Genomic DNA, 16,906 nt, shown 5'->3' with positions numbered 1-16,906 from the left:
GAAACCCAAGGAGGGGTCGCTATGAGTCAGGGCTGACTCGATGGCACATAACAACAACAATTTTGCTAATTTAACAGATCACAATCACTAGAAAAGGACATCATGTTTAGTAAAGTAGGCCAGCAAAAATTATGGAAACCTTCAAAAAGATGGGATTGACACCATACCCACAACAATGTGTTCAAATATACCAAGGGTCATGAAGATGGTGCGGGACTGGGCAGAGTTTTGTTCTGTTATATAAGGGAATCCTGAGTAGAAGTCAACTTGACAGCAACTAACAACAGATCTTGTAGTCAATTAATTAATCAGGCCTTTTCTATGAGTATCATTATGTGTTTAATAAGGGCCTTGAGTTTACAATATTTAAATCTTTAGGATTGACAAATGTTTTCAATAGCCCATAGTTGGCAATTTGCTGCTATAAATAATATACACTTTGTTACATAAACCAACAACATAAATGCAAATGCCTATAAAACAAATCTCTGCATTTACATTTTGTTTGCTTTTTAACTTTTTCATGGGTTCACAGCTCTTTGGTGAGTGATAGTTTTCAAAATGTGTCTAACTGGATAGCTACTGGCATGATAAAAAGACAAAAATATTTTTTAGCTTATAATTAAGAAATGTATGTCAACCTAAAAAATACTGCTCAGGTTCCTTGACCTAATATATCTGTATTATTAATTTGAATTTCAGAATTGGAAGATTCATTTGATTTACTGGGACATTTTTAGATAGCATAAAAATGTCTCATTAAAAATCTTAAAATCTCGATTCAGTAAATGTACATACAGGTGGTTTATTTATTTATTTATTTATTTTTAGTTCCCAACAATTTATTAGATATCTGGTGGGTGATCTTTAATTTATACATCTTTTCCTTGGAATATGGTAAAATTGAACTCTATAGCTGACTTTCCTAGAAATACATTTAAAGATAGGTTTACTGTCATGATGAAAACATTCAATGAAAGTATACTAAGCGTGAGCACATGTCAAATGATCATCTGTAGAACAAACAGCTACTCATCTGGAATCTGTCTTAAGCTTCCCATCATCGAGAGAACCACTTTTATAGAAAACTGATGACTTTGTGAGCTTACCTCTAAGCGTGAAAACTACTGAAGCCTCTGCACTACCTTTGAGAAAAACGAATCCATAGATTTAATTTAAAAGTGGAGTGGTGACATTATCCAGCACAGCTAAGATTGTCTTCTGGCATGAGGACATACAGAGTACTCTAGAAAGGTTGGACTTGAGGATCCTGAGAAGAATTCTCTCTGTCCTCAATTCTGCTCCCTCTCCCACTGACCCCAGTACTGTAATGCCACGACACATGGGTCTCCTGCTGTGGGTTAAAGATGCGCCCTTTGCCAGCATCCTTTATTGAAAGGTAAGCAGACTTTGGGAAAGGCAGTACCCTCAACTTCAGCCAGTCTCATTCTAGTTTGAAAATACCAGAAGACTGTTCACTCTTTTGACCATTTGTTGGGAACAGAGCTCCTACATAAAGGAACAGGGAAGTAAATTTAGAATAAATATGAAGGGATAATTTTAGATCTGGATACCAGGTAGAAGGCACTCATATCTCCCCCATAGACCAGTGGAGAAAGAAAGGGTTTGGGGGTTATCTGAAGAACCATAAGAAAAGGAAGGGATAGTCAGGGGAAAAGGAGGGAAGAGAGACAAGGTTTCTCCACTGGCCTGAGTGCAGTATTTTGTTGTTGTTGTTTGCCGTCGAGTTGGCCCCAACTCATAGCGACCCCTCCTTGGGTTTCCGAGGCAGTATCACTACGGAAGTAGGATTGCCCAACCTTCCTTCCGAGGAGTGGCTGGTGGGTTTGAACCGCCAGCCTTCTGGTGAGCAGTCAAGTGCCTTAGGCACTATGCTACCAGAGCTCCTATAGTATTTCTGGCCTTAGTATAAAATCTAAATCAGTTTAATAGGTACAAGACTTTCATTGAGTCTTTTGTTTAGTTACTTTATCTACCATATTCATAGTTCTTTCATCATGGACCTCCCCTCAATATCGAGTTGGATTTTTTCCTTTATATAATGCCATGATTTGATGATGGCACAAGGATGTCACTGGCTGGTACTGGGGTGTATGGGGTAATGTTATAACGTCTAACATAATCCTATGGGATAGAGACCTACACCCATCCCATCCCCACCTGCTGCCAACAAGAATTCCACTGAAAAAATTAAAAAGCAGTTTGTAGCACATGATGAACACAGTGTCATTGGACTGTACATAAGAGTGTTAAAATGGCAAATGTTATAGAAAGATATGGATAAATATATCAATAAAAAAAGGAGATGACAAGCAGTTAAATTCAGCACATAATCAATTAAATGCAAGAATAAAATTGCGACACTCCTTGACTTAGAGTAAAATCCTTAAAAAGCAACATGAGACACTGTTTTCGAAACATGGCACTTTAAACCAACATTTAATGATATGGTGCTAAGGCTAAAAGGATAAAACCCTTGAACTACTTCAACATCCACAGAAAACAATGTAAAAGTAATAGCCCACTTGGGCTTGCCACTACTCTTGACAGGTGAGTAACTTCCAGAGAATTTACTGTAGAACTGAAACAGTGGTGTGAAGAGCACCTCCCCCTCCCAGCCCACTCCCATCTACAAGTGCAGGAACATGGGGGTGGACCCTTAAAAGGCCTGTAAACCAAAGTTCGAAAACTGCCTGCCCAGATGCTGTCTCCCAGCTTCTTTCCTGACGGCAAGAAGAATATGAATTTAGATGTCAACCCTCACGATTTAGGGCCCATAACATTTCTTTCAAAATCATATATATAAATGTTTCTTCATGCCTCTAGTAAATAAAAAACAGCTACTTTTTGAGAAAATAATAATAATAAAACCAAACTCACTGCCGGAGTCGATTCATAGCAAGTCCTCCTTGGGTTTCTGAGGCAACATCTCTACTGAAGTAGACTGCGCAGTCTTCCTTCCAAGAAGTGGCTGGTGGGTTTGAACTAGCAGCCCTCTGGTCAGCAGTCAAATGCCTAAGGCACTACACCACCAGAGCTCCCAAAACAACTATTTATAATAGAAGACAAAACTTGATGCGATTCTGTTAAGATCCTTTGTTTGCTCATTCAAAAGGCTACTGCTTCTTGTTCAGGCTGCCACAGCAAATCTATGTAATGGGGAAAAAATTTCCTTGACTCAATGAGCTAATATCAGTAAGCAATTTATTAAAGAGCCTGCTATTTATCACTGGAATTTGGAACAATTACGACTCATTGAAAATAAGTATTCATTGCTTTTTTTTTTCCTCCTTACAAAATCTTTCAGTTCCAACATCACTTCAGTAGACTGTTAAAAGTATTTTGCCCTTTGTCTTTTTGGAATCAAGCCCAGGAGTGAGAAGGCACTGGCAGCAGCTGTCACAAACCCAATGGTACTTATTGCTCGGTTGGCCTAGAAGAAAAAAGAGACAAACAAAAGACAGATCTTATTCTAAAGGCATCTCACAACATCGTCTGACCTTGTTTCCTAAACCAAAGACCCATTTTAACGTATAATAAATCAATTTAAAGTTGCTATGCAAGGTTAAAATTCTGTATGAATGAAGAACTAAATGTATGATTTTTAAAATTATGCTAAACATATAGATACATATAAGTATATATTCCTTGCATTTTTATAACACCTCACAGTTTCTAAACGATCATGTACACAGTTCCCATTAGTCACCACAGCACAACTGCCCTTTTGGGAAGATGTCAGTCATCTTCTTGAGGTCATACCCCCTGGTTGTTTAGGGACAGGATGGGTCTTATGAATCAGGTTTTTTCCTTCTTTTATACCCCTACCCCTAAGCACACATTTTGTTTGGGTTGGTCTCTTATTGAGCACGTTGGTATATATATAGGAATGCCAGTCTATTCACAGAATAATTCAGGGATCTGAGCTGGCAGAAATACATATAGGCCCTAATTTGGTAGATACAATTTCTATTCTGATAAATAAGAGAAATCAATACTGATGTTAACTATCATGTTAAAAATTAATTTATCATGTAGGCAAACTAAAATCAACTACTCAAAAGCTCAATTGTGCATAAAGGAGTTCAGACATTTACAGCTTTAAGGGCATTCATCATCATCAGGATGAGGGAGTTAATGAATATTCATGGCTTTCATGGCACTCAACTAATACAGGCTTCCATCTGCATGGGTTTGAGTGCAATTTTATGACCCAAAGGTCACATTCAGATACTTCAGGGTCTTCAGGTATTCAAAAAACAACATTTGTTCTCTGATAATTAAGAATCAGGCTTTCAAATAAAGCAAATGTCTTTCCCAGATGACTCGGGTTCAGCCCAAGAACTGGAAATCCTGACTCAGTACATGTGAGCATGCCCTCTTTCCATCCCACAAGCTTCCGCCACTGTGTCTGCCACCCACATATTACTGCAACCCAACACTGCCTTTCTAACTGGAGTTACTCTCTTGGGAATAGGCAGCAAGGATCAGGGCCAGAGAAGAGGCACAATAATATCAGTGTCAGCTCTCAGCAGGTATTTGCTCCTTAATACCATCCTGTGATCTGTAAGGACAAGACTAGGAACTGTGACTTCCTTCCCCCAGTTCCCATGCAGAATGGCACTGGCAAACAACTTGGCCCTAAAACAGGACAAACACTATTTTAAATAGATTATAATTTTATTTTTTTATTTGCTTGTTAATGTATTTATTTATCATGTTAAATTAGAGACTACCTAAATTTGTTCCCGGGAGAGAGTCAGAATTCATTGCAACACAGAGCTAATCATAAGGACATGTGGGGAACCAAAAAGGGAAATTCCTAAAGAGGGCAGAATCAACAGTCAGACAGGTACTGTTCTGGTTCCCTAGTGCCGCTCTGACAAGAATGTACCACAAATGGGATGGCCTTAACAAACAGGAGTTTATTCTTTCAATTTGGAGGCTTTAAGTCCAAGTTTAAAGTGCCAGGCTCTAGGGGCTGGGTGAAAGCCCCTCAACCTTGGGGTCCAGCTCTGCCTCCTACTCCTGGCCCACTGGAGCTAGAGGCGTTTCTTCACTCAAGCAGCTGCTGGCTGCTGAGGCTGGAAGCCCCAAGGTTGACAAGTAAAAAGGCACAGTCCCGATGTTACCAGACCACACGGCAGGCCATTAGCTTAAGTCCACTGTAAGTCCCAAGGTCGGCAGAGCATGGCAGGCTGCTGAGCAATGACACAGCTACATGCAGGGTCCAAGCGTGCCATTGGCTAGAGACCATTCTCAAAGCTTCTCCTTATATACAGGAAGCAGACCACATCCCCAAAGGCAGCTACTCAGCTGCTTGTGGTAGATCCCACCATGGAGTTGACTGCCAGTCTCATCATGGGGAATAACTACCACCAGCTGCCCAGCGACACAACCAGGCCCAGCCAAGCTGATATGCAAACATAATTACCACAATTCCACTCCTTGTCAACTTGGCACCTGTACAGATCTTCAGTGGATGGAATCTGTACAGGTCTCTTCAACTGGGTGGCTCCAGTCTCCTAGTTTCTGAACAGTGACCTCACCCCCTTGGCCTAGAAACGGGCCCTGTTTCTCTCCCTCTTGGGCTTGACAGCCCCGCCCCCTGACTCTTGGGCAGCAGCTGTGGCTCCATCCCACCGGCTCACATGAAGAGCAGCCCCACACTCCAGAACCAAGTTGGTGAGGGCCTGGTTCTAGGGGCCTGTGATCATTCCACCCCCAAAGGCCATGGTCCTATCCTTTCAGGCTGAGGCAGCTCTGCTTCTATTTCCTTGGTCTCTCCGCTTCTACCGATTAATGCCTGAGGGCAACCCACTCTGCCAGCAATCTTCTTGCCCCAAAGGACATTTAGCTTTCTTGCTCCGTGGGCCGGCCAACCTGCTACTCCATGTCAAGCTGGTCTCTTCTATCAATTAATGCCTGAAGGCAACCCACTCCACCAGGAAACCGCCTAACCAAAGGCATCAAGCTTTCTCCTCCGTGGGCTGGTAAGGCTGTGGCTGTCTCATGCTGGTTCTCTCAGCTCTGCTCCTGCCGTCTCTCATGCCGGTCTCTTACCGTCTGTCCTGCTGTCTATTATGCCATATGCTGGGGTCTCTCTGCTAGGGTCTCGGGTCAAGGACGCACTCCACTCCTGTTTCCACATTTTAGGTATCTGTCAGAGCAGCACCCCACTCTCTCAGTACCAAATTCTGTTCTGGTTACCTAGTGCTGCTCTGACAAAAATATACCACAAATGGGATGGCCTTAACAAACAGGAGTTTATTCTTTCAATTTGGAGGCTTTAAGTCCAAGTTTAAAGTGCCAGGCTCTAGGGGCTGGGTGAAAGCCCCTCAACCTTGGGGTCCAGCTCTGCCTCCTACTCCAGGTCCACTGCAGCTAGAGGTGTTTCTTCACTCAAGTAGCTGCTGGCTGCTGAGGCTGGAAGCCCCAAGGTTGACAAGTAAAAAGGCACAGTCTTGATGTTACCAGACCACACAGCAGGCCATTAGCTTAAGTCCACTGTAAGTCCCAAGGTCGGCAGAGCATGGCAGGCTGCTGAGCAATGACACAGCTACATGCAGGGTCCAAGCGTGCCATTGGCTAGAGACCATTCTCAAAGCTTCTCCTTATATGCAGGAAGCAGACCACATCCCCAAAGGCAACTACTCAGCTGCTTGTGGTAGATCCCACCATGGAGTTGACTGCCAGTCTCATCATGGGGAATAACTACCACCAGCCGCCCAATCACTCAACCAGGCCCAGCCAAGTTGACACACAAACATAACTACCATAGGTACCAAGGACTATAAACCAAACCCAGCCCTAGTGCAACTACAGGCAGATGCTGTGCTATCAAGAAGGTCTTTTGCAGAGAAATGGAGCAGGCACTGTAAAAATAGAAAGGTGCAATTAGTGCCTTTAAAGAAAGCGTCAAATAGCAGCAAGACACATCCCTGGGAAAGTGTCAAGATCCCGAGGATAGGGTGGTCCCAGGTAGAGGCAGCATTGACTTGGCATCTTTCAGTCACTAGAAACTCAAGATGAAGGAAAAATTCCACAAATCCAAGAGAACTGGGGAGGGGATGGATCCCAAACCAAAATTCTGTGAGAAGTCATAAGCCATACACCATCATAAGCTGATTACTTTCAGCAGTACATGCAGTTTCCCAAATCCCTAAATGCTCATGCCTTTCAAATTGCATTCTAGATGAAAAAATCCTATTTAATTTGGACAATCCCTTAGAATTACATGAAATGGGGTCTGACCTTCAAGATCATAAAACATACCAGGATGTTCTTGGTGAACCAGCTTGAGCAAGAGCTTTTGCATACGGCTTACTGAGGATTAGAAGATCTCCAAATCTGACTCTGCAGACTTCATCCTTTACAAGGATTTCTGTCTGTGGGCCCTAAGAAAGGCCTCTGTCAGAGGACCTGCACAGGCCCAGTGAAATGTTAGCTAAATCTGGAACAGATGAGACCAGACATCAGTGTGGCAGGGTCACCGATGATTGTAGGATTTATCAAAATGTCTCTTCCCTCCTGAGGGCCTAACGCTGTTGTGACAAGCACTGAAGCCCAGCCAGGACATATTCATGAGTCAGGGTGTCTACATTATTTAATGGTGCTGCCATCTTCCACAAAGCTAGACTCATTTTAATAAACTTCTTAGATTATAACTAGCAAATGTTGATCTTAGGAAATGGGAAAAACACAGAAAAGCACAAAAATAAAGAGAAAGTTGTTTCACAACCTTCTACCCTTTCAATCTTTCTTATGCTTTTAATTTTTTTCTTTTCATTTGAGGAAGTACATAGCCATTCCCTAAGAAAACTTCCTAAGGTCAAGGTCCCTAAGCCTTAAACCAGTTGTCACCAAGTTGATTCATGGTGACCCCAGGTGTGTCAGAACAGATTAGATTTTCAGTGGCTAATTTTTCAGCAGTAGATCACCAGGACTTTCTTCCAAAGCACCTCTGGATGGACTTGAACTGCCAACCTTTTGGTTAGAGCTGAGTGTGTCAATTGTTTGTACCATCTACTAAAGGGAACCCCAAATGTTATTGTTGTTATGTGCCATTGAGCTGGACGCGACTCATAGCGACCCCTCCTTGGGTTTTTGAGGCAGTATCACTAGGGAAGTACACTGCCCAACCTTCCTTCCATGGAGTGGCTGGTGGGTTTGAACCACCAGCCTTCTGGTTACCAGTCAGGTGCCTTAGGCATTATGCCACCAGAGCTCCCAAACTAAGAATAGCTATCATTATAAAATACTATAATTAAAAATAATATCCAGCTTATGTACTCTGTTTACTAGGATAGACAATATGTAGCACACTATGCTGTGAAGTTTCAAAAATGTCATATCATCTTCAAAACAACCTCAGTTTATACATTAGAAAACTTATATACAGGAGTAGGTTAAAAAATGTGGCTGAGATCACTCAGCTAATAAATGAGTAAGTGAAGACCGGTTTCTAGCACAGGTCTGCAGGACTCTGCAGCTTGGGTGGGTTTTCAAGCTGTCACTGCACCATCTTCATCAGAACCTATTGGGACCAGTCTGATTATTTGTTGAGGAATAATTAACTTTTCAGGGTCATGAGTCTGAGAGTTTTCAGGCACACCATTAGTTTTCCATGCAATGGTGAGCAGTAATTTGCGTGTGTGCCCTATGTGGCAAACTCAATTCTGACTCAATTTATTGTTACATGGGAAGAGAACGCTCAGTATGTTAATGTATTTCCTGATAAAAATGAATTCTCAATTAAATTATTTCCTAATGAAAACAAATGTATCCTTTCCATTCATTGCAAGTCCCATTTTCCCAAGCTTTCATGACAGGAGTTATAACTTCTGTTACTAAAAGTTAATATAACTGATTTACCGTTTCAAGATACTGGAAGCCTTGAATAAATTTGAGATATTAGAATATTATTATAGTTATGACATAATTCTTTGTATTTTCAAAGTCTGCTTTTTTCAGTTTTCATAGGCAACACCTTGTTGTTGTTGTTATGTGCTGTCGAGTCAGACCCAACTCATAGCGACCCCTCCTTCGGTTTCTGAGATAGTATCACTACGGAAGTAGATTGCCCCATCTTCCTTCCGAGGAGTGGCTGGTGGGTTTGAACCACCAGCCTTAGCAGTCAAGTGCCTTAGGCACTATGCTACCAGAGCTCCCAAGGCAACACCTTAGTACTTTAAAATGTTAAATTATTTTGGGTATCTTACCCAAATTAACATCTGTATTTAGATTTTAGATGAAGAGGATTTCTTCTTGAAAAAGTTTTAAATACTCATTCTCATACCACCCTAATAAGGCCTTCAGACAAAACATCAAGGATATAACTGGATTGTTGGAACTAACCCCAAAACCAAATGCAATGCCATTGGGTCAATTCCAACTCATAGCAACCCTATTTAAAAAAAAAAAAAAAAAAACACCTCACTGCCATGGAGTTGGATCAGAGTCATAGCAACCCCTCCTTGGGTTTCTAAGGCAGTATCACTATAGAAGTAGATTGCCCAACCTTCCTTCTAAGGAGTGGCTGGTGGGTTTGAACTGCCAGCCTTCTGGGTAGCAGTGTCCTATAGGCTTTCCAAGTCTCTAATCTTTACAGAAAGCAGACTAGCACATCTTTCTACTGATGAGCAGTTAGTGGGTGGAAACCCTGACCTTTCAGTTAGCAGCCAAGAGCTTAACCAACGCACCACCAGGGTTATGCAGGTAGGATAAAGGCAAATGAATCAAGCATGCTGTTACTTAGGAAACTGCCATCCTACAAAATGATGGTAACTGATAAAATTGCAAGCTACCTTAAGGCTAAAGTCAATTAATCCATTAAAAACTTTGTCCAGAAGCTTCATGGCCCAAGGGATCTACAAAAACACATTTTCTTAAAATTATTATTGCAATGAAATAGAAAACATTTACAAGCCCACAAAGATGTGTCAGTCATTGGTCTCTGCCAGCTAATGAAAAAGGATAGCAGAATTACCATCTATATTTTTAGCAAATGAACATCTACTCGAAAAAGTCATCAATCAGTATATGAGGTTTTATTATTATTTTTATTATTATTTTATTATTATTTGAAATTGCTGTAGAGTAGATTAAACCAAAACCAAAGCAAAGCTACTGCTATCAAATCAATTACAACTCATAGAGACCCCCATTGGGTTTCCAAGGCTGTAAATCTTTACAGGAGTATTCAGCCCCATCCTCCTTCTGTGGAGGTGCTGATGGGTTTGAACACCAACCTTCTGGTTAGCAGCCAAATAAATGCCTTATGCACTGCACCACCAGAGCTCCGTATGTATGGTAGAGTAATGGTGGTGGGGGGACGAAGAATGAAGGTCAATAAAACTGAGAGAAAGATATAGTCTTGATTGTATTTCAAGTCTCTTCTAGCCCAGAACTCAAGATATCCATGTTCTAGTCTCAGTGGTCATTAACTTGCTGAAAGATCTTGGACAACTCAACACCCTTCTCAGTCTTTAGTTTTTTTCATATTTTCTTATTCTTTTCATTTGGTTTGAGGTCTGGGAGCCTTATCATAATCAACAGTTATTATGCTACCAGTGTAAGAAGTTTCTTCTATCTCCTAAAGAAAACTCACCTGTTCTGAAACTCCTTCTCCATAGCGAAGCAAAGTCACAAAATGCTCACAGTTGTTGTCAAATATATCATATGCCACCTCCTGTCCAATAACAAACTCTGAGCGTTGCATGACTTCTTCCACAGGAAGAGGGGGGTATGTTTCATCGTATTTATTGTTTATTCTATAGGTGTCACTTCCCACGACATCCTTCAAGAGCTGCATCTTCACCAGGGCCTTTCTGCTGAATACAGACTTGGCACTTGTAAATGACGCAGGAAGGCTATCCTCTGTAAGGAGAATTCTGGTTAATATGGCACAGTGGACTAGTCCAGTCAACTGCAATGTAATCTAAACATTAATCTTACTAACCTTAACCACTCATTCGATAACTTATCAGTAATGTGCTCAATACTGCATGAGTAAGAATATAAGAAAAACTTTTTTAAAATCTGTGATCTCCTCATAGAACAAATTGAATGAGAATATCCATTCTTTCCATTCTTGGGGAAAATGCTTACTACTGATTGGTATTATCATTAGAGATCTTGGTATATCTTTCTAAAACAGAACAATTAGATCAACCCTTGCTGTTGAGTCGACTGCAACTCATGATGACTTCAGTGTGTCAGAGTAGAACTTCACTCCACAGGGTTTTCCATGGCTGTCATCTCACAGAAGTAACCACTAAGCCTTTCTTCTGGGGCACTACTGAAGGGGGGCAAACCTTCAATATTTTGGTCAATAGCCAAGGGCAAACTGATAAGATTATTGCCTGCTTCTTCTATAGAGCAGACTCTCCGTCAGTGTGTGAACCCTTCCAAACCAGTATGGGGCTTAGCAGTACTGCATTATGATTAGCAGGCACCTCCTGGTAGCTAGGCCACACTCCTCACTTCCACCTACACTTTTTACACTTGTTTTTTCAACCAGGCTTCTGCCTTAGCTCCTGCTTTCCTGTTCTGAAACTTGAATGGTACCCCAGTTCTGCAAGAGGCCACCTGGCATCAGGCGGGGGGCCCTGCTTTTCACTTACCAGTTCCTTTTGCTAAGAAACAAAATCCTGACCCTGAACCCTAACCTAGTAGTCATTGTCCACAGATATGATCCCATGCTATGTCCTACCTACCCGTTACAATGTCCCACACCTCATCCCCCATCTTAGCTGCTTTTATTGGTGAACATTTGCGTAGACAACCAGGAAGCCTGTAGCCTTGACCTGACACTCAGTACCTGAGGCTGCATAGACAATTTCTATGTGGGCAGGTCTAACACTAGGTCCTGGTCCCTCTCCAACTGTCCACAACTGTAACACTTGTCCATGCTTGGATGAATCATGAGAGGAAGAGTCTTTATATAACCAGTGTTTAAATCTTTCCCTTTTAATCATGGCTAACAGAAAATTTTCTTTTCCACTCTCTTTTTTTATATTTTCCAAGCTCCTTCTCATTTTCCAGTTAAAATCCTACACAGTGAAAGTTGTAACACATTAAACACATATATCCTATTTAGAGCATATAATATCCTTTTAAAACAAAACAACAACAACAACAAAGATAACTCACTTCCATTGTGTCGATTCTGACTCATAGCAACCCTCATTTGAGTGTCTGAGCTGAAAATCTTTAGGGAAATAGATTGCCCGATCTTCCTTCTATAGAGTAGCTGGTGGGTTTTGAACCACTGACCATCTGGTTAGCAGCCAAATAAATGCCTATACTACACTGCCAGAGCTCCTTTAATATCCCATTTAGAACTATTAAACTTTGTTTTTGTTGTTGTTGTTATTATTTTGTTGTTATTTTGGACTAGGCCAATGGCATCAATTTACAGATGAAGAAATTGACTGTTGGGGAGATAAAGTGGCTTGCAAAAGATTAATCAAAAAGATAACAATAGAAACAGGAATAGAATTTTGATTTACAGGATCAAAGCTCAGTGTTTAAACCACATTAATGTGGAGTTTAAAATACATGAAAATAAGGAAACAGCACCAAATGCCATGTTATTTTCCAGATGGGAAAACTGCCAAGATCATACCGTTTATATAGCTAGTGTTAATCACTAGACCTTCCAGAAACTCATGGTTCTGAATTGTAAATGCCATTTGATTTGCCCTTTCCATTTACTATAGTCCAGAATGAGACAAATATCTCAAAATGTTGCAAAACCCATTTCATTAAAAATTCTCATAAACACTTCTCTTTAAAGGTATCTTGAGAAAAAAATACCCCAGGTAATGTGTTATTTGCATACCTTTTTCCTGATAAATAAATTAATTTGTGCTCATTTCTAAACATTTAAATACAAAAATATGCATAAATGTGGAAACCATCCATCACCCTGCCAGTCAGAAATAACTCCTATTATTTTCAGGTACTTTCATTATGTTTTTTATCAACACATAATGGTAGATGTGTGTAGATATGTATACATTACTTTTTTTTTTCCAACCGATTATCATCTTTTATACCACATTTTTAATCTGAAATTCTCTATTAAATATTATATCAAGACTATTCCAGAAAAGTGATTTTTAATGGCTGTTAAAGAAGGTATTACTTTTATACAGCACCCCTCCCCACCATTGTGAATTTCTTCCCAGAAAAGACTGTCGGGGCCAAACACAGTATCTCATTCACCTGGACACAAGTTATGCTCCAGTGTGGGGTATGCACCCCACACTGGACGAAGTAGAGTCATTCTCCACAATTTTTCTAACAACAATAGATAAGAAATAGCTATCACTCCAGTTGGGTCACAAGGATAAAAGAATAAGAGCCTAACTCCCTTACAACCATTGATTCAATTTCTTGAGAGACATAGCCTGAGGATAAAGACAACTTACAGAAGGAAAAAAAAAAAAAAAAAAAAGAGCATATAGGAGACAGAGTCTCCACAGTATTCAAACCCCAAGATCCAGGCATCCCTGAGGCCGGTACCACTCTACCCTTTTTGTAGTTTCCCTCAGTGAAGCAATGAATTTGCCTTTTTGTTTAAGCTAACTGTAGCTTGCCTTCCATTACTTGCAAGTAAAGGGTCTTGACAAGTACGCTGTTGTTGTTGTTGTTGTTTGCCATCGAGTCGGTCCCGACTCACAGCGACCCCTCCTTGGGTTTCCGAGGCAGTATAACTACGGAAGTAGGAATGCCCAACCTTTCTTCCGAGGAGTGGCTGGTGGGTTTGAACCGCCAGCCTTCTGGTTAGCAGTCAAGTGCCTTAGCCACTATGCTACCAGAGCTCCTTTGACAAGTACAGATATGTAATATTCTGTGGCTAAGTCACTGTCCATTTGAAAACAAACATCATAAATAAGGTAGATGTCAATGTCCTTATATATAAATCTTTGTTCATGTCTTTAAGTATTTCCCAAGAATAGATTATTACATATACAGGGCTAGAGCATATGCATTCTTGTAGCACTCTTAACAAATGTTAAATTGTTTTTTAGAATGATTTTATCAATTAATATTTCCATTAACAGTGTATTATTGGTGTTTATTTCACTATGGCCTTATATCAACAGCGATGTTTATCATTTTTTAACTCTTGCTAATGGTATAAAATCTGTCATTGTTTTAATTTGTAATTCTTAGATGACTTCTTGTTGTTAGGTGCCAATGAGTCAGTTTCAACTCATACTGACCCTATGTACAGCAGGATGAAGCACTGCCCGGAATGAAACAGTGTTCTGCTGCTATTCATATGGTTTTCACTTGTCAGTTTTCTCAGAAGTAGGTCACCAGGTCCTTCTTTCTACTCTTAGTCTGGAACCTGTCCCCCATGAGTGACCCAGCGGGTATTTGAAATACAACTGGCACATCTTCCAGCATCACAGTAACATATAAGCCACCACAGTATGACAAACTGCAGATAAGCAGTAGCCTAAATGACTAGAGAATTGAAATTTTTTCGCTTTTGTTCTTCTGCAAGCTATTCACAACTCTTCACCTATTTGTTTGTTGGGATTTTGGTGCATGCTCTTCCCTGGGCTTTCTCACTTCTTTTAAGCTGTTTGAACTGGTTCAGTCACAGCTAATGAAGAAAAGTCAGAACAGACTTGAATTTCCAATATTCCAGTGAAGTGGAACTCTGAAAGGATCAGAAAAAATTATGGGTAAAAGTCCCGGAAGAGGAGACTCAGAAGAGGTGTGTGGTGAGCCCTTACAGGAGCTCCATGCAAGAGATTAGATTATTGCCAAGACCGTGAAGAGCGACACGTATTCAAAGTGACATGCTCTCCTGTATTCTCTGAACAGGGCATCATTGTTCTGGATTCTGCTAGTCAAGAGAATTGATTGCTATGCAACATACATGCTGTTCTTGTTTTCCAAAAGGGAGATTTAGTTTCTAGCAGGTGCTGACCTGTAATTTTTTCTCATTCCAGTTAACATTCCAGTTCACACATTTTACAAATTTAGGCCTGTTTTGGTTTCACTTTGTCAACCCTGACTGAACTGGGAAGAACCAGTTCAAAGCCCTGGCTTTTCCTCAAATGTTACTTTCTTATGAAATTTTCCTTATTATTTGATTTCAATTTTTCTTCCTCACCTACCCCAGGCACTTCCCATCCCACATCTGATTTATTTTTCTCCGTATCACTTATCTCATTCTAACATTTATTTGGTTCATGGTCTGTCTCATCCCAAGCCCCATCATACACAGAGATTTCTATGTATCCCCAACACCTAGAATAGCATTTGGTACCTAGTTGTGATCTATAAGGAGCCTTGATGGTACAATGGTTAAAGAGCTCAGCTGCTAACCAAAAGGATGGAGGTTCAAATTCACCAATGTTTCCTCAGGAGAAAAAATGTGGTGATCTTCTCCCATAAAGATTACAGCCTAGGAAACCCTATGGAACAGTTTTAGTCTGTCCTTTAGGGTCACTATGAGCTGGAACCAATTAGAAGGCACATAACAACAATAGATAATCTATAAGGAGATCTGGTAGGGCGACGGTTAAATATTTGGTAATTAAGTGAAGGATTGGTAGATTGAACCTGCTCAGCCACTCCAAAGGAGAAAACCCTTGGGATCTGCTCCTGTAAAAATCACAGCCTATAAAACCCGTGGGCAGTTCTACTTTGTTATATGGGGTCACTAGGAGTCAGAATTGATTCAATAACACCTAATAAAATGTTTTTTGGTTTTGAGTTTTATTAGGTGCCATTGAATTAATTCTGACTCCTAGTGACCCCATATAACAAAGTAGAACTAACCTATACTCGTTGAAATGAATTAAAACAATGTATTTGTGTGATACATAAACATAATGACTACTGTCATGTTTGTGGTAAACATTTTCTCTTAATTGTGATTAAAAGAAAATCACAATTAAGAAGTAAATAAGCCAGCTGGTTATTTACTTTTAATTGTGATTTTCTTTTAAACTAGAGGTTTTACATTTTAATGCTAATTAGCCTTTGTGATTTCTTCAATACCACTTTGGGCTTAGAAAGTTCTTCCCTAAACCTAGATCAGCTAGGCTGATCTATCTCTTATATTTTATTTCTGTCTTATGTTGCTTTATGATTTTGTTCGCAATTCCTTCTTAACAACAAGAAAACTAAAAAGCTCCCAGGAGACATAGGGAAGCAAACCTTACCTAGAGGCGCTATGTTGATAACATAACCATCACCCAAGTACAGTGCCCAGTGCTGATAGCCAGGACGGAACACTTCAATCAAGTCCCCCTGCTGGGGGTTGCCAGGGTAGTTCAAACTAAAGCAATCATTAAACGCCATCTGCAACGACAGACACAAAGAGGATCTATCAGATACAACTTGCCAGAAGAGAACTAATTTAAAACTTCTATAGATGCACAGTGATTTAGCATTTACTAGGATTGCATTCCTTATCAATGACTTACACTCACACTACCACCTTTGATGGATATTTGAATAGTTCCAATACTGAAATATATTTGCACAAGTTTGCACAGGTAGAAAAAGAATTTGTTTGTGATTGCTTAATTTCCTATAAGTAATGTTTCTCATCTTGATCAAACCCAGGGCCCTTCTTTTATAACAAGCATTTCATAATTCTCTCTTTTACTCCAGAAATTCATGGATAACATATCTTACTTATGTATAAAAATTCAAAAATATTAATATGACACCATATTTGTAACAGAAAGAATAAAAGGAAAGTAAATTTATAATATGCTTTATTATCTAAATGCTCAGTCTATGACTACATTAAGTGATATCATAAAATATCTATGTTTGCACATACTTATCATGAAAAAAGGACTCAGGAGAACATCAGGTGGCTTCCGTACAGCAGCATATTAAA

General features: G+C 40.1%; 1 protein-coding gene across 1 annotated transcript; it reads right to left on the bottom strand.

Annotated features, from left to right (window-relative positions):
- Positions 1 to 3,352: 3,352 nt before the first annotated feature.
- On the bottom strand, positions 3,353 to 16,374 carry PLAAT1 (phospholipase A and acyltransferase 1). The gene is made up of 3 exons (XM_007948007.2): positions 16,218 to 16,374; positions 10,631 to 10,899; positions 3,353 to 3,454 (listed from the first exon to the last, which is right to left on the bottom strand). Exons 1-3 carry the CDS (start codon positions 16,354 to 16,356, stop codon positions 3,353 to 3,355), a joined length of 510 nt encoding a protein of 169 aa, XP_007946198.1. The 5' UTR covers positions 16,357 to 16,374.
- Positions 16,375 to 16,906: the final 532 nt, after the last annotated feature.

Source organism: Orycteropus afer, unplaced genomic scaffold, assembly GCF_000298275.1.
Source record: "Orycteropus afer afer isolate SDZICR_OR568_19922 unplaced genomic scaffold, OryAfe1.0 scaffold00198, whole genome shotgun sequence".
Taxonomy (NCBI): Eukaryota; Metazoa; Chordata; class Mammalia; order Tubulidentata; family Orycteropodidae; genus Orycteropus; species Orycteropus afer.
This window is presented reverse-complemented; position numbering and strand designations above follow the sequence as displayed.